We start from the raw sequence: 23,910 nt of genomic DNA, 5'->3' as shown, positions 1-23,910 counted from the left end.
TATCAGAAATTAAACTGTGCTCTATTTGTAACTTTGTAAAACAGAGAAGCAAAACAATTTCTTTATCGCATAGCTGTGAATAAGACAGATATTAAAAACCCCATACCAAAAGTAGAGAATGATCTTGTTGGAAATAATAAAAGCAATTAGTTTCATTTTGTATATAATTTTTTTTTTTTTTTTCTACTGAATTACTGCCAGTAAAATAACTGGTCTATTATTACACTAAAAAGTATATTCATAAATCATCTTTTGAAATTTCGTATCTGGGGAGAAAAAAACAAAAGCGTCAGTTTATTGATTGCGCTGAAATGGGAAAAAAAGAAGAGAGAAATGCATATGAGATATACGTGCTTAGCTATAGCACAAAACGCTATATCGTTTCTCGTTCTTCTGTTTCAGAAAACGACTTATACTTTTAAATGAATGACAGTATCCACAGACACAAATATCCATTGTTATTTCATTGGTTATTTATTGATTTTAGGAATAAATCGTCATGGGTTTCCATATCTACAACATGCTAAATCATACAACCATACATGCTTTGCTTCAAGGCAAATTAAATTTACATATGCATGAAATAAATACCATCCAAAATGTATAGTAACTGCCTACACCTCAACTCCAATCATATTTACAGTCTATGCAAGTTTTACGTTTCAAGACTGAAATGATCATTCTAGACAAGAAAAAATCAGCCCTGAATAATAGTAATTGTCTTCTAGATTAAAACCAAAGGAAACTTTGTCATGAATTTAACTATGACTGACAGCATCCTTCGCTGCTCTTTGGTTAACGTGCACATTGCTCCCTCTTCTGGTTAACAGGCAGCAGCATTTTAGAGGAGGAAATGGCTGTTTTCTTTGTTTTAGAAGAAGAATTGATGTTAACAGTAACTGTCACTTTTTTTTCTTACAATTCCCAACTTATAGAAAATCAGAAATGTATTATTTGACAAGCATTTTCTCAAAAAAAGTAAAGTGAAATCTACATTTATTTTACCAAAATAATAAAATATCTAATCTTAAAATGAGTAAAACTTCAGCTTTCGGGCTTTTAATTCAGTCTGGACAGCTTTGTGGATTTTTTTATTTTTTTTTTATTTTCTCTTTTGGGGTTTCTTCATACACTGTGCTGAGGAGAGTTGGCGTTTCATGGGCTGACGAACCTGAGATTGAGCCTGAAATCACCATTCTCAGGTTGGACAGTCCTGGAAAGAACCACTCAGGTCAAAGAGCGGCCGCTGGTCTCGGTCAGGCCGCTCCGTGAGCCTCAGCTTGCTGAGTCCACGGCGAAGGCAAAATTTCCTGACAAACATAAAAACAAACAAAACAAAAAAATCCAACGGGTGAAAAAATGGGAATTATGTAGCCCTTGAAAAACATAAATAAAATCTGATTTAGTTACATCTTTCTAAATGTGGAATGGTCCAGACAAATTTCCTTCACTTTTGAGGCGAAGTTTCTACCTTATTATGACCGGTTGCCTACAAGGCTAATTACAACATATAAAGGTGCATCTTCTTAGTTTTAGAAATGTTCCTAAACTATCTACCGCCTATTTGTCTCCTTTTAGATAAATTTACCTAATTTCAGTAGATGTGAGAATAATTCACCTGTCAAATATAATAAAATGTTTCAGGCCTGAGCTGAATGTACGAGATTTTGGCGGGAAGAATCATCATCCAGACTGGGAAAAAAAAAAAAAAAAAAGTGGGAAACTCCTAATAAAAATACAATCAAAAGATATCCTCTCTTTGTTTTTTACTTGTTTCTGTTTAATTGCTTCGCTCATTTTCCGTAAATGAGTCGTCGTGCCTATATGTTGATATGGTTTTTCAGTTTTAACGTCAGATGCTATTATGAAGCCTAAATGCTATCGTAACGGTCGATTAAACGATATAAGAGGTGATGGGCTTTCTTTTGTCTTTCTGTTTTTAAAATTCGATCTCAGAAAACTTAATGCACGGTCTCTGAAGCACCACAGCACCACATTTGTCTTTCTGTTGCCTGCTGACCTGCACTCACAGAGCAATTAAACACTCAGCCATCTGAGCGTAATGCACAAACTGCATCTCTCACTGGAAACATCTAAATCACCCTGGCCTGGCTTGATGAGGACTGTCCAGTCTCTCAGAGATTCTACTCTCATATTAAACTATGCAGATGGAGAGTGAACAATGAGACGTGCAGACAAAGAGAGAGGGCGAAGGGAAAAGGAGGGGGGAGAAGGGAAAGATAGTACTTTACCCTCTCAAACACGCTAATCTAAACCCTCTTCATGTGATTCAGAAATACTTCATTGTCTGAATAATTCATTTTCAACTCTGAGCACTGAGCTGCTGCTCTCCGTTGGCCTACATCACATCACATGTCCAACCCTTACACCCTCACAGCCTGATTGCACACTAAACCAAACATATAGAAGCCATAAAACGTAGTTATTTCCCCACATTGCTATTGCAGTAATCATGGCACCTTCGCAAAGCCTAATCCTGAATTAAGACCCTTGGAAGTGTTCAGAGCATGCTACGTACCCACATGGCAGACCCTGAGGCTCCTCACACCACAGTTCAAGACAAGGCAGGTAGACACCGTCATGTGAAGCACAGAGCAAAAGACACAAAGAGAGCAGAGGAGTAACCTGGCTGAAACCGTGTGATGTGAGATGAAAAAAGAAACACAGGTCTCTGAGTTTTAACGGCCACTCCTGTAGACTTCAGCAGGCTGTGACCTCATCATGCTCTGTGCTACCAATGGGGATGCAACAAAACACACAGTGACACGCCACCTTCCTGTTTGTCAGTGCCGGTGCTGAACTTTCCACTGACAGCTTCATTCATATAGTTTTCATGCATTTTACAGAGAATTATTTTTTTTTTTAAACCATGCTTTCTTTTCAAGCGATCTCTTTTACTAAATAGAAACAGAAAGAGATTTTTATGTTAAATCATTCAAATAATTAACATATGAATAAAAGCACATCAATCAAAACTGGAAAAAAATAATTTTAATTACGCATAAAAGTGTTGGGGAAAAAAATGCTGCTGCTGGATGTTTGATATTTTTATCTCTTGCATGTTTGCTCTCCATCTCCCTCACAGATCCCCTCTAAAAGAAAAACCATGCTTCGTGCCTGTCGATACCCACCCAGCAGGCCAGCAGTTTGTAATTGTCTCTCAGCCTCATGAGATGTGTGCCAATCATACTTTGTGGTGACTGACGTCTCGACAGCTGTCAGGGCGATAATTATGGAAACTAATGGAAGATACTGAGGTTACTTTCCATGAGAAGAGGACAACCACAATATCCTTCCTGTTCTTCCTCTGTAGCGCAGGTAATGTGTGCCTGTGCTGAACGGCTTAATATTAAGTCTGTTGCATTTGCTAAGGTGCATTTCACTTGCATCTGTTTTATATAAGTGATGCATGAGCAAAATTCACCTTTTGTAGGGAAGCTCGGGGAAATCGGTTTTTATTTGAAGCTGCTTTTAGATACATTCACACTCACTGAACTTTTTCACATTTTTCTTACATAAGCTACGTTTTGTTTTTTTTTGGTGAGATTTTATGCAAAAGGTTGAGAGAGTCACTGAAACTGAAAAGTGCAGTATGTATTTGTATTCAGCCTCATTTGCTCTGGCGCCCTAAAATAAAGTCCTGTGCAACAAATTGCCTTCAGAGGTCAAACAGTAAATATATTGTGAAATTTAGTTGGAGAACATCTTTATCTTCTCACAGGTGAGTGTTCAATCCACCATCCTAAAATGAATATTTGACACAAACGCCTACCCACCTCAGCTTACTGGCAAGGCAAAGAGATCATGAATCAGTGATGGAGCTGTGAGGCTCATAGTAACAGAGACCCACGTCTCAGGTGTGAGAATATGTCCATACATTTCAGAGGAACACTTTACAAATCTGGCCTCTATTTAAGAAGAACAAAAGGAAGTCACAAGCTATCCTGTTTGCAGTTTGCCACAAGTAATCAACTGTCTGCAAGAAGGTGCTCTGCTAAGAATCAGCCAAACTGAACCTTTTGGCAAACATGTAAAACATTATGTATGGCAGAAAAACTAATGATGCTCATCACCCTAAAAATATCATCACAATGAAAACACAAAATGGTGGCAGCATCGTGTTGTAGAAATGTTTTTCTTAAGCAGGGACATGGAGATGAGAAATTCTGACAAAAACAAATAATTAAGTTAAAAAAAAAGACTAAAAATCTGAAACTTGGGTGGAGGTTCAGCTACCAGCAGGACCAAAGCAGAGCTACAATAGAACAGTTTGGATTAAATCATATTCATGTAAGCATAGCTTAAATTTGTAGTTTTATTAAATCAATACTCAAAACCTGATGTTCATACATACCTGCCACCCAATTTGAATGGAAATCAGTTGTTTTGCATACAAGAATCACGCATCATTTCAAGCATTGAACAAAAATGTACACTGCACTGTTCAGATTTTTTTATTAGCAAAATAATAATAATAAAAAATAAATAAATTACGATTTTCCATCAGCATCACAATAACACAATACTTCATTTTGCTTTGACTCAAAAAAGTGCAAATAAAACACATTGACATTTGTGGTGATTGCATAATAAAATGTGAAAAGGTTCAAAGGGTATGAAACGGCACGCAATCATTTGATTTCAGTATGGAAAGAGTTTATTGGTGAGTAACAGGTTGCAAAATGGAGGAGCAGAGATAAGCAAATATGACATATGTTCAACTAACATGATGCAGTATTTTCCACTTTTCAATAAAACGTCATTTTACCGTACTTTTTAACATTTCCGCTTCAAGTAAACGCCGATATTGCAAAAAAGTAAATTATAAAAAAAGCACTACAATCTCAACGACTTGACCTTCAAGATATGAACCATAGAACTGGTGAGGGTCAATATTGCAGAGTGTGACCCCAGTTCTGGTAAACTGAATATTTTACAACAATAAGAACAATGCAACAACTTAAACAGATTAATATAATTTATTTTCAATAAAGCTCCCCAATCAAAACATTTGGCACTTTGTGGATATTTTTATACCATCACTGCCATCTTTTCAAATCACCAATCCCACCTGCTGGGTTAAAATCATACACCTAATCAGTGTTTGCTTTATGCAAATGACCCATTTCCACAGCAACAAAAAGATGCACGCCCGTCCTACTCAGCTGCTTCATATACAGTAAAAATAGACAGCATTAATATATACTCCACAAGTACATACTTAAAGCCGTATAACGAACTTCGGTTTTCAACATCCTTTTTAGGCTGGATAGGTCAGCATCCATGTCGAAGAAAAAGGTTGAACAAGAGAGCTAAAAAAAAAAAAACACACCCACACATTTTCCGATTGAATGGTCCTTCAGAAAAGCCTCACGGCGATGGAAGTTGAGCAAGACGGGTTCGTGCTATGATTTTACTTTTCTGAAAGTTGCAAGGAAGGAGGCATGTGGTGAAAAAAATGTAAAAAAAAACAAAACAAAAAAAAACAAAAGAAAAAAACTCCAAAAAGCTTCAGTTTCTTTTTTTTAAAGTGTGCAAGCTCACATTCAATTGTGTCGTCCACAGTACATGACTTAAGGCAAGATATATGTCTTAAAACTTCACTTTTTTAATAGATTGTCACAATTTAAATATTTTAGCTCTATAGCAAACTGTACAAATAAAAAGTACTTTGGATTCATAACAGCAAAGTCAATCAACAGTTTTCAAAATTGATTTTTAAATGCGATAATTTACAAGTTAGTCTATTTGCAATCTCCCGTTTCCTGATTTTGAATGATTTTGCATTTCTTTCCTGTTCGATCCCTGAAGGATGCAGGCCGCAGTCAGAAGGAGGAAGGCCAGCAGCATGTCTTCAGATTGCCCCCAAAAAGCCTGAATCCTTAAAGAGTGAGCAACAATCAGTAACTGGGCTCGTCTAAGTCCTCGTCGCTCCAGTCAGGCGGTGCGTCCGTTCCAAAATACCGATCTCCAAAATTTCCTGCGCAGAATAAAAAGACGTTTTATAAACTGGAATCGGCTAATTTTCCCTTGATCATATGAACCAACTTTGACATACTTTTTTTTTAGCTTAACAAGGGAGACTAAAAAGGAAAACTAAAGATTCAAACAGCGCTCACCAATGCCAGGAATGATGTGAAAAACATCATTGACCTTCTTGTCCACGGCTGTGGTGATGATTTTCACCTGTGGGAATGCGTAGGCCACTGAATGGACGCCCATTTCCGCCATTAGCAAAGAAACTAACAGGATCTTGTCCTCCTGAACATCATGGTCCTGAAAATGAAAATAATAATAATAAAAAAACACAGGTTAAACATTGAACGTAGCTTAATGAATGCAGAAAAAGGAAGATTTTTGGAGCGATCAACACCAGCAGAACTCGAACAGCCATCATGGCAGCAGCCCCGGTGGACACAGTGCAGTCCATCAGAATCACGTGGTCCTCACTGATGTCTTTGGGTAGACGGAGGTAATGAAGCTGAAAATGTGCAGACAGGACATTGGTTAATACCCAAAACGTGACATAACTGACCTGCTGCCATATTCAGGTCTCCTGCACCTTCCTAAAAGTCAAAGTTAAGAGCGCTTCAAACACCTGCTCATTGAAAGCTTTATCTTCATAAAATTGCATGCAACAGTTTTATTTTAATTACTCATCCAGTGAAGTTAAGTTTTAAACTGCATTAAAAATGGTTTACATCTTGTTTACTGACAATTTCATTTTTAAACACTTTATTCAAAATTCAAGAAAAACATGACTTAGCAGTGTTGCTGAATGATGCAGGATTGATTGATTACATTCTCCACACTACTTGGTGTCCATATGTATTAAAAAGTTACACAACTAAAAATCTACTATAAATAAATACATAATTAAATAAATAAATTTCCCCCAAACTGGTCAACTGCAAGGACAAATTTGCAGGAATTAAAAATAAAATCTTCTGATTCTGAATTAAATAGATCCTTGCAAAGGAAAGTATGTTTAGATAGTAATGTGTGTCTAACAGCTCTGATGTTGCTACTGTAGTGATGGTTGTACCTCAGGTTCCCCTGTGTCCTGGTTGGTCTGGATGAGGATCTTCCCGATGCGGACGTCTTTACAGACGGCCCTCAGGGCTGGTTCCATGGTCTCCCCAGCTCTCAGGATGGACACTCCTGTAATCTTTTGGAGGAAAAAATTTAAATGAAAAGAAAATTATTTTAAGTGGCTTTAAACTGTGACTATGGGAAAGAAAGCTAAATGAAGCTCACTCACTCTCTTTCCATGGAAACTCCTGCCTTCGTAGTCCTCTCCCTGAGGGGTCTGCACTATGTGGACCTGAGTTAAAATTGGAGAGCATCACAGTATAAACACAGAGCTGTTCAGAATGCTGTATACTGTACTGCAGACATCTAGAACATACATTCAGATACGCTAAGGGGCAATAGAAAGTCGAGTGATTGAGTGGGAGATGCACACAGCAACCCAGAATTAAGGTTTCAACTTTCCATTGTGGTGAGTTTCTAAGTTTCCATGCTTGTGTTGCAGGTCATCTCAGGCTGCACATCTCTTTCTAACACAAGCACTTCATCTTTCCATTTGTCTTTATCTTTTCACACTGTTCACATTTTAAAGCCATCTACATGTTTTGCTCTCGCTGCGTCCTGAGCCGATTGTTGGCTGCCTTTATGCTTATCATATTGTACAACTCAGACTCCATGCGGCATAAATTGATTTATTTATAAGCATTTAACCTGAGAGGGGAGAAAGGAGAGCGCTCGCTCAATCAACAGGCGCATCAGCCTCTTTGAGTAGAAGATGAACTCATCGCGGCTGGTTTCCTTGTTTCTAAATGAGATGATCAGTGAAAAAAAATGAGAGTTACAAGGTTTATTCTGACAGCAGAGGCTTTACTCTGCTGAATCTTCCATTAGGGTATTTTTCCTTAAGCTTTTACCTGATGATGGTGTGCATGCCCCTGACTTGGGGTGTGCTCTCCAGAACGCTGAGGGTCTGGGGGAGGGGTTGGGCCTGGTGTGCAGAAGCCAGGGCTGCCCTGTAACCACGGCAACAAATAGTAAAGCGGGGGTGGCAGAGGGTGAGAGTGCCAAAAACGGAAAGAAAGATGGACAGAGACTTGAGTGCAAGCACAAATGGAGGCAAGCGCAATTAAGACTTGTGCAGAAATCATGTAGAATTCACACAGAGGCGTGCACACACACTTTGTATATTCATATTCAGAGAATACACACACACACACACATAGGTGAATTTACATGCAGATAAAACATTAAATCAATAGAGATCTTTTTTTCTGTGGTAGTTAGAGAAAATTTGAAAAGCAAAACAAAATTGCAAGAGTACTTCTGGACTAAAAAATAAAAACCACAGAAAAGCACAGAGTGCACAGTTTTAGCAGAGACCGTGATAATGGCTAAAAAAAGATTAAAGAAAGACATTACAACTAAAAAGAAATCTGAAATATTGTTTTGAATATTATTTGTAAGAATAAAATAAATAAATATAATGTTAAAGGGAATAGAACGCCATATTTCAACAAGTAATGTGAAAACCATCTACAACTAACACTTTCTTTGTTTTTCAAAGCTGATAAGTAAATCACGAGGCATTTTTCTGAAATTTAGAATTGTGAATGAAGGAAACTTTTGTCAGAGTTGTTAAATTCCTCTGTATTGTGGTGGTTTGTTACGCCTCAAAGCTACTTCTTTCAGACAATACGTCGAAACTCATCTTTCACCTTTATGGATAGATACCCATGTAAATATTTGCTTTAACAACTAGAATTTGAGCTGGAGACTTTGCTACCTCTACAAATGCAGGTCAGATGAAATGCCATTATTATTAAGCAAGTGTTTTTCCGACACTGGCTGTTTTCCTTCATGCCGTCTCCTTTTCTTTTCTAGCTATTTGTCTACTTTCAGTAATAAAACTACAGCATACATCTGAAAAAGAAAACTGATGTATGCCCTTTAAACAAAAACAAACTGAAAGTGTTCTTTTTTTTTTTGGTCTCTGCTTAACCACTCATAGACATTAGGTCTGAAAAACTAACTGGTTGATTTTGATCTCCAGATGAGCAGAAACACAGTTACAAACACCCAGTGATGCAGTTATGTTGACACTACAAAATATCTACACCATCAGAAACATTACAGATTAGCCAAAGGCAAGAAAAGAAAGACTGTAGCAGATCTGCTCACATATCCCAGCGAAGTTTCCTCTAAAGGGAGATTTTATTTTATTTTTTTGACGAGACAACAATCACACAGAAGGGGACAAAGAAAAAACAAACAGATAAGAGAAGACAAATGAGAAGAGACACAACATCAGGTGAATGAAAGGATGAAGGTTGATCAGACAGTGTAAAGTGTGACAGCTGCGACTATGTGGAAATATGTCAAATATAATTTCAATTACAAAACAACCCAAAAAAAAAACAACCCTCAATAGTGGATGTATCCATAACATTATGAAAGCCTAGAGCTACAGTCCATGGTTTCACATATTTCTACAGATACAGTAGAAAACAGATGTATCGCCTTTTGGATCACATTTTGATATCTGCATGTGCATCCAGTGTGTGTACGCGTGGGCGGTGCACAAGCGCTGGTGCGGCTGTCACTCTTTCACCGTGTAAAACAGTAAAGGTTGGTATTTCAGCTCACAGGCCCCAGCACATCCTGTGTCTAAAGACAGACACCGAGCTCACTTCCTTTCTCTGTCTGCCTCATGTACTGTGGCCGACATTCAATGGAAAAACTCGCTGCTTTGTAGTAGGGTATTGGAAACTTTCTCTGTGGCTGAGGTATGTGATAATCAACAATAGTTGCAGCGAGAGCTTCCTTTCTCTTTCTCTGCTTTCTGTTAAGAGTCTCTTTCCCTCCGTCTCTGTTGTTGAGGGGTCAGCTGCTCAGATTCATGGCTGTATTTTTAGACACAGAAGTTAGGAAGAGTGTGAGCTGTCATTTCTTTAAACATAAAGAGAGAAAAAACCACCGCCTTTCACTGCGTGCTGGCTGCGTCGCACCAGGTTTAAACTTTTTAAACTACAGTTTCCGTAGATTTGGAACTGGCCCACGGATTCAGATTTTACAGTCTTGAAACAATCACGTCCCTTTGACTTTTTCCACAATCCAACCACAGTTCTCATTATGCTCTTATGGGATTTTATTGGGTAGACGAACAAAAAGTTTAATATTATTGCGATGTGGGAGGAAAATGACATGTTTTTCGAACAATAAATAAATAAATAAAATTGAGTCATGGATTTGTTTTCACGTATGTTATTTTGGGGTGTCAGAGTAAAGGGATTTTTTTATGTCTAAAAAAAAAAAAAAAAAAAAAAGTTTGAAAATATGATTTTTCTCCCACCATCTGAAAAAGGACTTTAAGTGTGTGGCTGTAGCGTGACAAAATGTATGAATATTTTTTGCACAGCTCCGTATCATATTGCTATATAGTGGACGGCGTAATTCCTCATTAATACAAGATGCAACAGCACCGCCTGCTGATGTGTCCTGGCAGCCAGCATGACAGAGAGGAAGACATGATGGTTTGTGCTCAGCGCTTTTTCTATCTCTTCAAGTGGAAAGCTAAAGCAAGTGGTGAACTGGGAAGATGTGGAAGAGAGAAAGACATAGAGGATAAAGGCCACTCTACCTGACACTGAGCTCACGCTGTGAGCAACGGAGGGTGAGGAGGGGGGGAGAGAGTGAGAGAGCAATCCATCAGCAGCATGTGTGATACTGTGTTTGTGGTGGGGGAGGACATTAAAAAAAAGCAAACGCCACGGCAAAAAGTGCTCCCCACAAACAAAACTTGCAATTAGTGCAGTAGTATAGGAAAACCAAAAGTCAGTTTCATATGTCGTCTCATTTTAACAAACATATATTTGGTGGGATCACAGGTTGTGTAATGTAGAAAGAAGCAGTCATGCCTTTAAAGACAAACTTGCTCCTTGTGTCCCAATTTCTTAAAGCTACCAGTCAAACTTTCTCCAAAGAATCAATCAAAGTCTGCCGAGACACAAATGGTCACCAATAGAGCAGGATATCATTGTCAGTTTTTCTGTTGGTGGCATTTTACTCCAAGTCATCACTTAAGATAGAACTAACCATCCTAAGCACAGCTTCCATGGGAAAAATGAAGCTGGTTATTAAAAAAAAAGCATCTGGTCAGTTGTTTTCTGTTTGCTTTTGCATTGTTTTTATTTTTGCCTCTTTCTTCACCTGCTTTTAAATAAATTTCTTTTTAATGAGAATAAAAAACACAGAGTAATTTTTAAAGATGACCAAAGCAGAATGGAAAACAACCTGAATTCTTCATAAACTGTGCTGAAATCTACAAAGTTGCTAAACCGCTACAGCGTTCATTAAGCCATCTGATCAGCTTGATTTTTGTGCCTTTTTGTTGGTGCTATCAATCCAAATACACACGAAGCAGAATTAACAGTTTCCCTCTTAAGTTCATGTCTTCTAAAAATGTGAAATCAGCGGGAGAAAGTCAAGAATACAAATCCTTCCTCACTAACACTCAGGCAGTTCAGACATCCTCCACAAGAGGGCATGATGACCCTTGCATGCAAAATATAAAAATGGGTGTGAGCAAAAACAACTCTACTGAGTGCATATAGTTAGGAAGAATTACTTAAAAATAAAAAAGATGGAAAAAAATGAAAAGGAACGGGGCTCTATTGAAATCTATTATAATATCTCATTGCTTAGATTTGCGAGTATGACCCTTCTTACCTCTTCCAGCTGACTGTGAACATGCTGCACAATCAGGTCAATGGCTACCATGTTTCCACCACCTGACAGGACGGCAGAAGTCAGTGTAGTTTCAGGGTTTATTTGTCTTTTAGGCCACAGCTTTAGACTTTTATCTGATTCTATCCGATTCTGAACTAGTCCATGCAGTCGGTGTGTAAGCGCTCACCACGTGGCACCACCAGATCCGCCAGGCGCATGGTGGGCTCGATGTACTGCTCAAAAGCGGGCTTCACAAACTTGTTGTATTGTTTGATGACGCCCTCGATGTCTCGGCCTCGTTCCGTGATGTCCCTCCGCAGACGGCGCACTAAACGGATGTCAGAGTCGGTTTCCACAAAGATCTTCATGTCGAGCAGCTGCCGGGATGCACCACACAGTTAGAAATGTTTGGTTATATGAAGCTTTAGCTCAAACTGATAAACATGAAGTAAAACGACATTGAGAATCTTATTGGCTGGTGGTGAATTCACCTCCTTTCAGATTTCATTGTATTATATTTCCTAATAAAAATTATGGGGAAATCCTCCCAGGCAAAAACTACTACAAGTTGATTACATTTATTTTTTTTTTGGAAAAAGTCCAATAACGCTGAAACAAAGGGTGTCGTGAGCTAAAATTATTTATTGTTCTCACAATTTGTGTCAAATTTACTTTGTATAATGTTTCCTTTTAATTAAATATATTTCAGTAATGACAAGCTACACATATATTGGCAATAAATAAACCCATGTTTGTGAAATTTATATAAAATTGTGTGTAATTAACTAAAGTTTGGGTAAAAGTCTCTAAATGTCATGTAAGTTAAAAATTGCAACAATGCAATCAAACAAATAGTTTTTTAGAATAAACTATTATTACAGACAAGTTTTGTTGTGATTCAAAATATAACTTAAATTTTACATAAAAAATAATGTTTCATTTTTAATTATAAGAAAATAAAGGTATCATGAATGCACAGTCAAGCCTGCAATCGGCAAAGTTTGTTTAAATATTTCTAAGTTATTTCAGTAAGAGACTCGTAAAATAACAGTTAAAGTAAGGAGAACTTAAACACCTGCTACAATGAAAAGAGGAAAAACAAGGGAACTTTTTGAATATTCATATTAAATGAGTGACATTTAACAGCTAAAACCAAAATCTAGAAAATCATTCAAATTTATCTTTGCAATTCTCTATATCTACCCACATGTGTATACATGTTAGGTTTCTGTATTTGTTTACTTTGCAAACAGAGAAAATGAATATATATGTGTAATTAAAAGACCTAGTAAGAAACGAATACACTAATGAAATACACTAAAACAAGCTTTTTCAATGATTTGCAGATAAATATTTATGCCATACCTGTAGGAGGACTTTATCTGCAAAAGACATAATTCCCTCAAAGATGATGACGCTAGCTCCATATACAGTTTTCTATGAAAAACAGACACAAAACATTCAGGTTAAACACCCATAGAAACAGTGATATAATGACAGATCAGATTCATGAAGTGATATCTCAGAAAGTTTTAATAAATGCCAAAAAATGATCGCTGTGGCAAAAGTATTCCTACCCCTTTAATGGTATCATAGACAATATGACAACTAATGAATTTAGTCTGATTGCTCTTCCCCTTCACGCTGACCAACTTAACTTTCCCTGCTGAAGAAAAAACACAGCATAATGATGCCACCACCATGTTTGATTGCCATGGTACATTCAGGGCAATGTGCATTGTTGTTCAGTATTGAGTTTCCACTGCATGTGTATGCAGGTTTTGGTCTCAGATCAGATCTGGGCCTACATGCTCAGAGATTATCAGAGTCCTCTCACAGAGCTCCTAGCTTAGCCTAAAAAATTCCTGCTAAGAGTCCGAGCTTAGAGTGACTGATGCTAAGAGACTGATGCTAAGAGTGATTGATGCAGATGCACCTTGGTGTGACTCCATCTTCAGGGGACTGTGATTGGAGGATACACAAAACAAAATGAGACTAAAAAAAACAAATAAACATTAATATGTTGATAGAAATTAACCAATCACACACTCTAGAGTGGATAAAGAAAAATGTGTCATGATGATGAAAATTAATTAATTGCCACACTGGATCAACATGTTTGATGGCAACTTATTTACATTCCCATCGTCATTGTGCTTCTTACCCCTTCTTATCATCACAGCTTCTTGCCATGCTGGTCATTTCATTAGGTCATCTACCAAATACATGATATCTGCTCAGCGGTCAGCAATTTACTGGGATTGTTTGCTTGTATAAAGTTGTTTGTTCAATACAAAATAGGGAAGTAAAGGACACATAACCAAATAGGACAGAGGAGCAATGCCTACAGCTTTATCCATTTTAGGGTTAGGGTTTAGAGAATATTTCTGCTTTTTGTTGATCTTTCTTCCCAGCTTAAGACACTATTATACTAACTAAAAGTCCTCTTCAACACACCCAGCATTTCATTTAGGCGCTCTCTAAAAACCTAAGGTGCTTTGGGAATTAATTTTACCTTTACCACGTTGAAATTCTAAGACAAATCTTGGAATTCCAAAACATCCAGAAAAAGATTTTTCCAAAATGTCATCAATAGGAGCTACTTTTGGTCTCTGGATTTTTGTCCAGCATTTTCTTTTTTTCTGTACGAGCCTATGGTCACCTTATTTGACTTTCTTCTTGCTACTGCTCCACAAAGGCCAGATTTGTGGAGCGAATGCAAATACACAAAAGTTTTTTCAGGTTTTCATTTGTAAAACTTTAATAAAATCCTATTAAAATAGTTTTGTTTGCAACGTGAATAAATGTGAAAAAAGCTAAAAAAAAATAAAAAAAAGCAGGCCAGTCTGTGCTAGGTCTTCCTTACCCACTCTTTCTGTCTCCCATGAGTTGTGAAGTCATAGACGGGAATTTTCACACTTTTGCCCTGTTTGAGTTTGCGCAGGGTGTGTGTCAGCAAATCAAAGTCGAAGGCATCTGGGTGGTCAAAGTTATAATCATTCCTGGCTGCCAGCAGCTGCTCCTCAGGGGACAGGACCTGAGGACAGGCACATCGTTTCAGCACAGCATGACTTCCATTGTTAAAAAATTTGCCTGTGTTGAAAGAATGCAAGAAAGAACTGAAAACATTTTATAAAAATAGAATTAAAAAAATATCTGCAATGCACTATCACAATCATACACAGTCAAATACTACCACATGATATACACATGCTTGTGTGAAAACAGTGATCCCTTCAAGAGCAGTCGAAGTTAGGTACCTAAATTTAGTAAAACATCATGCGCCACTGTGACGTCTGTACCAGGTGCTGTCTCTGTATATATGTGTGTGTGTGGGTGTGTGTGTGCGTGTGTGTCTATGTGCCCTTAGGCTGGCTGTGCTTTGAAAAGCCCAGACCTCCTTTTTGGCAGTTTCTAAACACCAACACCTCCCTCTTAAAAATATGATAAACTGATGTTCCACGCTCTGTGTGGGCTGTAAGCTACTCCACCAGCAAAAAATGAAGTCGCTATTGTACAAAGAAATCCTTGTTAGCGCAGCAAGAAAACAGGCTGAAAGCTGTAGCGGTGCTAGTCCTTGGTCGGGTATGACCCCCTGCAGAAAAGGATTACACAACCAGCGTGGGTGAACTTGCGAGGGGTAAAAATGAAGTCTCTTTTTTAACTGAACTTCACTGCACTCTTTTTCTATTCAGCCTGGCCTCTCTCTCCTCTGTCACTCCTCTTTTCCCCCTCAGGATTCAAACTGAATTATATTTTGGTTTCGTTTTCTTCCACTGTATTTCTGTCCTTCAGGCCAGTGGGAGGATTTAGGGGAGCCTGATGTGAGTAGGCACCAAAAATCTTTCAATTTAATGTTAAGGTTTTATTTCCTTCAGTCTAAATTAACTTGCATTGATGAAAACTATCCAAAAAATTTATATGTGCACGCGCACACATGCAAACACACATCAGTTCATGTCAGACACGCTGCATCATTATAAGTACCTTATAAAAAGAATCCATTGAGAGTAAAACAACCCATGGAACATCTAAAGCTTCAATGATTTTCCTGGCAACTGTGGTTTTCCCTGAAGCGCTGCCTCCACAAAGACCTGTCAGGATAAGTTAAAAAAAAAAAAAAAAAAAAGACATTACAATATGTATTTATAGAATAAATAAAAGACAGGAGCTACACATATCAAAAAATTTATTATCATAAAGTATCGAACATTGCAGTTTCCCTTTGTGCATGCAATATTGATATTACAAACTAATGTTCTTAATATAATTTTTATTAGCAATTATTCCAAGTGTCACAGATTTTGCATGCATAACATATTCAGCCTGTTGGATTTGGAGCCTCACTGCAGCCAAACTGCCACAGATCACAGTGTCGTGAAAACTAAAGGTCACAGAAACAGATGAAAATATTCCAACGATAGAAAACAAACATAAGTGAGAGAAACGTTTTGATAAATTGCAAAACTTAAAAATATGTATCACTGCTACATGCATGAGTCTTACTTCCAGCAGGTTATTTTTTATATTATTTTGAGAAATTATTGCCAGACATCGGTGGATGCCCCATAATTATTACTATGCCAGAACTAGTAATATATGTTGTTAATAGTTTTTTTTAAATTAAAACTTTAAAGTTTTAGTAAGCAAAAAAATAAATAAAAGAGCAACGACATATCTGCCAAATAAGGAAACTAAAACTGCTTTAACTGTGACAGTAATATTTTCCATCATAAGCCAAACAGTCTTATGATACTAATCTGTCTCATAATGTATAAAGCAATAGCAGTCTTTGCTGGCGTGAAAATGCTCTCAAAATATTTTAGGGATGATTATCAACCAACGAAGTGTCCAAATATTGCTGACACTTAAAAGTGTGTGAGTAATCCAAACGTTCAGTTGCACCTCTCAGGTTGTGAAGCAGAGAGGCAGCAACGCGTAGGAGTTTTTCTCACTTCCTGCTTTACTTTCACTGACATCCAGCTCTTTCTGGCCTGCGTTCTCTCACACCGTAGTAAACAATTCTATTTGTATGCTCTGTTTACGTTTACATCGGCTGCTTTTTATGCAGCTGAGAAGAGGATCAACAGTCTGGAAATACAGCTTTCGCTCATCAAAGGAGTACAATATAAAGAAAAGTACATCAGTGTTAATTTCTGCAAAGTACAATTCTTATTAAGTATGACTATTATGTCAAACTTGTCAAATCTAATTGAAAATGGAAAAACATAGATATATACACGCAACAAGTCAGATTCAGGATGACATTTTTTCAGTCGGGTCATGAGGAAGGCTGAACTCCCAATCAGACTGGTTGCTGAAATGCATCATGGGACTTGAGGTTTTGTCACAAAGTAAGAACAAGGAAACACCTCAGTCAGAACACAAACGATTAAATGTACTTTTTAAACACTTGGACCACAGAGAACAGTGTTTTTCCCAAAATATACACTGTGCTATGCTGTTATGAGAAAGTAATCTTAATAAAACAGATTTGTACATAAACTGTATGTCTCTACAGTTTCCTACCAATGACAAAGGCCTCTTTGGACTGTGCTCCATGTTCGTTGTACCACGGTGGGCGACCGGCTGTGTAGATGGTTCGTTTGGAGGTACGCAGCAGCGGAGGCTCGGATTTACACTGGCTGGTGGTCCGTTTCCTGGGAGAAAGACCCAAGCTGACAGAGGGCAGCAGCCGGTCCAGCGATCCCTCACCGCCTCCACTTTAAATAAGCAAACACAAAAGAGATCCCAGCGTAAGTGTTTAGAGCAAGAAAACACATGACATAATGGAAATGGTCCAGTTAAATGACAGTAAACAGACTGCCCTGGCGATGACCTACTGTATCCACAGCCATTGGTTAATGTTTAGTTTTTTACATCTTCAGCAAGTGAACTCTGTACACCATTGTGGAAAAGGCAGCAGGTAAAAAGGGCATTTTTACAGCTGATTCGGGATAAAAGCTTAACAGATAAAGACGTTCATAAACAACCTTTCGGTCCTGGAGATAAAAATGGGTTAACACCAGATTTTAAATTTGTCCCCAGCTTTTGCTAAAAAAAATAAGAAGACAGCCAAACATTCCTTTAGATGGAAGCAGAGACCTGTGTGTACAAATCAGCTCAGACAATTCAATCAAATGGATCCAAAGTTCAATCAGAGCACAGACAAAGAATTTAAAATGTGTTCATTGCCCTTGGACTTTTAAGATTTAATCACAAGCTTTGTTGTGTTTTATTAGGATTTTATGTGAAAGAGCAGCACTAAGTTGATTGGGTGACACTTTGTAGCACCAATTGTAGGAATTACATAATTCTGCAAAATAGCTCAAACTCAATTGGATTGGACAGAAAATATATAGCCCAAAGTCAAGTAGACATAGTTCTGGACTTTGACTAGGCCATTCAAAACCAAGAATATGCTTGGGTCTAAATCATTCCAGAGTGGATTTGGCTGTCCTTCTGAAAAATGGTTGGACTCTGGCAGAGTTCCCTGCATTTAGCTCCATCCACTGATTGACAGCATCATGCTGTGGGAACGCTCTTTAAGATAAAAAACCCTGATCATTGATCAACAACCACAGAGGAGGAAAATCTATAACCTCTCCCAATAAGCAGTTACTAATTGCTGAGTTATGCAGTCAGTTGTCCAACTGAACAAAACGCATTGTCCCAGTAATGAAAAAGGTAAACAAATTACAACAAGCTGATTCAAATTAGACACAAGGTTCTCACTGGACAAAGGCACAAAGTGAATTTGCATGAACTACTCAAAGTAAACACAATGGACATTCATGTCTCTTTGCAAGACAGAGAAGCAATGCTGATTACTGCAAGGGGTCTGTGACTCATTACCAAAATAAAGCATCTACAGAAACTAATACTAAGTTGGAACAGCAAAAGTGGAAATACAGCTGCTTCACTTTGCAGAACAAAAGCAATGCAGCAATTAATTGCTTAATGGAAGTGTTTCCTCAGCCTTAACAGAAGAACTTCTGTTAAGTCCTGCTACAGATCAATTAACCCATGCTACTGGGAAAAAACAAACATTATATTGCAAAATCTAGCAGAAAATTGTTAAGTAGTCAAATCCTAGGAGAGAGCAAAACAGTACAAGTAAATCTTCAGATTACTCTTAATTTCATATTTGTCATTTAAGCTTTTTGCAAAAGAAAAACAAACAACTCAATTTTTGACAAAAAATAAATAAAAAATTTAACCAGTCCCCAGTTTTTAGCAACACTTACTGTAGTATGCGAGACATCCACACCTCACCCAGACAGGACTGTAAAGAACCAGAGGCCATAACTACAGACTATAAGAGAGGAATTCCAAGACGTCTGCTGTCATCCAGTCAATCCCCTGCCTCTAAAATCTTTACTCAGATCACAAAGTTCCTCAGGTAGTCAGGAGGCGGTCAGGAAGCAAACGAAAAACTGGCAAAGATTTATCTTATCTCATCAGAGTCACCTGGGTGAAGCCAGGGAGTGGACTCAGACAACAGAGCTACACTTGAGATGCGGCTCACTTAAACTGGGTTATCAGTTAAAACCAAACCACAGTGCCATAATAGATTAACCTGGCTGATGGTGCTGAATCATGCTCTTGCTCATTACCCCACAATGCAAAGTGCACATTATGGATGCAGCTTTGAGAGGAGGGGAAAAAAAAGGAAAAAAGGTCAGATTGCAGGTAAACAAGAAAACTTTTTGGAGCGCACATGTGAAAAAAAGTAAGCTGGTAAAAAATTTTGCAATTTTAAAATATCCATAGAAATGCATAAAAATGCCAAACATAAACTGATATTTAATTACTTTAAAAAAAAACAAGCTAGAGCCTTTGTTGCCTCAATTTGTATAACATAGTTGATTAGTGAGACGATACAGTCGCATGATTTCCCAGAGATCATCTCAGTATATAAACAATATCAATTTAATTCAAAAGACAGTTCATGACGACATTGTTCCACATTTGGAGAGGAAAAAGGCTCCTTTGGGACCTGAAAATAAGATGTCAACATTGAAAATATATGAATAAATAAGACACTTACCTGCCATCAGATCTTAGAGTCCAACAGCCAGATATTCTAGCTCCTGAGTAAGCTGGTATAGAGTTCATGACGGGAGCAACTATTTCAGATTTGCTTGTGTTTTAGTTCAACACTTCTGCCAACAGGTAATAGTTTTAATACATCGGAGCACAGTAACACGTTCAACCACCACACCCCTTGTTGCAAAACATCCAGAGACACTAAGGAGTTGGAGATATGAGGGGGTATTAACTTGGGTGAGAAACGAAACTTAAAGCATCTGTTTAGGTTTCAGATTCTCCGTCCTTTGAACAGAGGAAGGCTCCACAGCCTGGTTGTTGGAGAAAACGACAGAGTGCAACTGCAGCACAGCTTTTCCCTCCTCTTTCTATGCTCCTCCCCTTTGACTGTCCAGCCAGCAAATCTAAGAGGATCACCTACCCCTTTCCAGATTATGTTCATTAGTTTGTATTAATAGCATCAGGTTAGAGCCATCCCTCCCTAGCACTGGCACAAACACACGTATCTCATAACCAGTTTGGACAGTCAGTGACGGAAAACACAGACAAGGAAACTTTTAAAGCAGGAGTAGACAAACAGGTAGTTGCTGTTGTCCTTTGATGTTAATTGGATCCAAAGAGGAGACGCCTTGGGCTGAGCTAAAGAGGTGACAAGACGGAGAAAAAGAGGGAAGGGAGGGAGATGATGGAGGAGGAGGGCGGGGAGGACGTGATGTGCTTGTACCCTGCAGAGACTCACTACGTCTCTGCCTTACTCAGAGACCGGAGATGTCAGCACCACTGAAAACAAACACATACACACCCACACGCACACACACGCAAACACACACAGAAAGAGCTGTGCCTCCTCCCAGGGTTCACTCCCACTGAGGACGGAGGGAATAAACAGCATGATGAAACCCAACACTCCTGCTCAATCAGCTGAAAGTCTGAAGGACGGCCGTTGGCAATGTGCAAGTCATAATCTTACACTCCTCCTGGGCCAGGCAAAACAAATATTAAGTCTTTATTTATTTATTGTAAATCTGTGCAATTAAGAACAAACAAATAAAAAAGCAAACAGATTTACTTTAAACCAACATGTCAGACCAACATGAATGTACTATACACATCCAGCTCCAGTTTTCTTCCTTGATCAAACTACAATGGAATTCCTCTGATCGTAATCACAGTTATGGAGCTGTGGCTAGAGATCTAAAGTGCAGGCTGAAGACAGCTGCAGCACAAGAAAGCCACACTGAAACAAGAAGCTCTAGTTAGTTGCTATGCCAAACATTCAAAAAACTCTCTATGGATACAAAGACGCAAGCCAAGTCTAACACAGCAGAGGCAGCCTGGGAAAAAAATATGAATCTACTGAAGGCATGATTCAGATCGAGTCTGAAATGAAATGCATTCTGTTGCTATTCTGTTTAGGTATGAGTCACATATTTTTACACAACAAGAACAGGCTGTTTATCTAGAAAAACAAGGTTTTCAATGAACTACCAGACACTGGAGAACACAAAACTCATCTAAAACCAATCACTGCGAGTTATAAGTTTTGTAACTTAAAAACTTTAACAATGACATTTTGAATACTTTTTCCCTATTCCATATTATTTTGTAAGTGAAATAGTTTAATCGGAATGAATGTCCGTATAGTGCCTTGCAAAAGTAATAATACTCCACATTCAGCCTCCAACTTCAATGCACTTTATTGGTGTTTTTGTGACAGACCAACAAGATGTGTGTGATACAGACCTGGAGTTTTATCAGATTTTGTAGTACTATTGTGATAAAAGTGATAAGAACTATTTGTTACTTTTGGTTTAGGTAAATATGTAACATTGCATGCCACGGCCATTGCAGCCCCACAAACACAAATACAGGTCTTGAAAAACAGCCACATATAGTATGACTAAGCTTCACACAGTAACTGTATTAATCATATTTTCAAATTCAAAGATACATCTACATCCTTCTCACAATAGGAAATTTCTCACAATAAAAGATGAAGAATATGTTAAATGCCCACCCCTAAAACCAGCATAAAGCAGTGGAGTGAAAATGATACATCGGTTTAGTATTTTTTACAAGTAAAAACATTCCAAGTGCATCAAGAATAGATTTTAGGCTCTCTTAAGTCAGTATCAACTTTTACTTAGGGCTAAGTCTCTAGCCGCTTTGATAATGTGTGTAAAACACCTTTATCTAAATCATATTCAGCTTTGTCCCAGTTTTCAGTCTTCCTTCAGTAATGGCCTGTATTTAGCAACATTCATCTATCCTTTAACTCTGACCAACACCACAATCCCTACTGAAGACAACCTCAATATGACATTACGGGCATGGTGTGTTCAGCATTATGTGTAATGTTCTCTAACAAACCTCTTGAGACCTTCAAAGAAAAGCTGTAGTGCTTAGATGAAAATTTCCAGTGTTCACAAATTAGGTGATTTCTGAAGGTCACTGATTGCATTGGATGTAATTTAGCAATATCAAAGTTAATAGGGTTGAATGCAAATGTACAACACACATTTCTGATTTTTATTTAGAAAAATCTACACAGAATTATCTGTCACCATGCATTAGTTTATTTTTAAATTTCCAGATAAAATATGTTAAGTTGGTACTAATATATATGAAAGGTGATTAATATGTCTGCATTTTCCATTTAAAATTAGTGATGAATAGCTCAAACAACAATAAAATATTTCACACTTGAGCATGTATTAAAAGAAAAGTAATTTAAACATTAGAATTCAGATGTTTGTGGAGTCAAAAATCATTCGGTGCTTGTCCTTTTTCTACTGTACACAGTAACCAAGTCATTTCCGTGTTCAATCCCCTTTTGAGGGCGTTTTTTAATATTTGTGATTGTTAAGGTTACGTAAGTGAACAGGAACAGGGAAGTATGGCACTGTGCTAGTGCAGTGGACTGATCAGCAACTCCCTCTGGTGGTACTTCATGGGATCAACCTACACGCTGGTGGGATGCAGAGATCATTTCTTTACGGCATAGCACGTGTACCTTAAATTACACTATTGGCCATTAAAATGTGAATTTCTTTCATTCCGTAACAATGAACACAGGGCAAATATAATAAATTAGTCCAGAATATTAAAAATACTAATTTGTATCGCCATACAAAACCTAAAGTGGACTGTAGTCAGTTTCTTACCGTAATTTATGCCCCTCGGTTATACGTATTGACATTTTAGAGCATGTAATGATTAAAATGTTAGCTCATCAGATGTTTCAAAATATAAAGTTTTATCAGGAGGTCACTTGGTGTAAAATGGGACACGATGGACGTTCCGACGGGTTACTGTATATGAAATTTGTATGTACCTAAAATTCTACCTAGAATCTAGCAGCTATTATAAGTGTCAGTTTAATGGAAGGAACAGTGAGTGGTAGCATCCATGAAGATGCTTAATTATTTCTGAAATGAATAAATATTATATATTATAACAATCTATAAAAATGCAAAAATAATCCAAAGTTTCAAACGGCAAACACCCCACCCTGAAAGCGGAGTACCTGTTGGAAACAGAGCAAGTTTTCTCCTCGTTGTCCATCTTAGCAAGCCTTTCCTCCACGTTAACGGCAGACATTGCTTTTCTCTGTTGACAATCAGGTGTTCGGTCCGCGCTGAGGTATCATGGGATATGTAGGCGTTTCGTTATTCACTCTTCGAACGCAGTGCAGCATTGGCTCTCTGAAAGACTTCAAGCCCTACAATGCAATTGCAGATTTTTTTTCTTCTGTTTTACAGTAAAAAGTATGGACGGTGCAGTAAGCTTTGACATCATCCGCGGCATTTCCCAAAGCTTAGTGATATTTTAATGTATAACTTTTTTTCATTATTTCTGAATGTTTTACTTTAGCATTCATTTTTCTTACAGTAGTATTGGCTATTCGTTAATTTGATGATGAATCCTGCTGCGGCTGCATGTGTAAGAAATCCTACCATTTCTTAATTGTTAAGCGTTTCATGCCTGAAAAGCTCAATAACTCTCATAAATACTTACACAGCAAGACCCCACAGAGCTGTGATAATGTGTGTCATTTCGGAATTTAATGCCACAATGCGATAGAAA

At 37.8% G+C, this 23,910-nt stretch overlaps 1 protein-coding gene across 5 annotated transcripts; it reads right to left on the bottom strand.

The window, feature by feature from the left end:
- Positions 1–4,459: 4,459 nt before the first annotated feature.
- uckl1b (uridine-cytidine kinase 1-like 1b) lies at positions 4,460–23,447 on the bottom strand. 5 transcript variants are annotated; one of them, XM_044114755.1, is made up of 15 exons: positions 23,351–23,447; positions 17,305–17,498; positions 15,763–15,869; positions 14,642–14,812; positions 13,141–13,212; positions 11,963–12,152; positions 11,776–11,837; positions 9,229–9,248; positions 7,965–8,063; positions 7,762–7,855; positions 7,283–7,345; positions 7,067–7,189; positions 6,395–6,502; positions 6,141–6,297; positions 4,460–6,001 (listed from the first exon to the last, which is right to left on the bottom strand). In XM_044114755.1, the coding sequence occupies exons 1-15, from the start codon at positions 23,422–23,424 to the stop codon at positions 5,922–5,924; spliced, it is 1,614 nt and encodes a 537-aa protein (XP_043970690.1). In that variant the 5' UTR covers positions 23,425–23,447; the 3' UTR covers positions 4,460–5,921. The 5 variants fall into 5 exon arrangements, with proteins under 5 accessions (XP_043970690.1, XP_043970699.1, XP_043970704.1 ...); XM_044114764.1 differs by lacking the exon at positions 9,229–9,248 and adding an exon at positions 10,688–10,704 and having other exon boundaries at positions 23,351–23,441; XM_044114769.1 differs by lacking the exon at positions 23,351–23,447 and adding an exon at positions 19,826–20,163.
- Between the last annotated feature and the right edge of the window lie 463 nt (positions 23,448–23,910).

The sequence above is a fragment of the Gambusia affinis genome, linkage group LG01 (genome assembly GCF_019740435.1).
Source record: "Gambusia affinis linkage group LG01, SWU_Gaff_1.0, whole genome shotgun sequence".
Classification (NCBI taxonomy): Eukaryota; Metazoa; Chordata; class Actinopteri; order Cyprinodontiformes; family Poeciliidae; genus Gambusia; species Gambusia affinis.
This window is presented reverse-complemented; position numbering and strand designations above follow the sequence as displayed.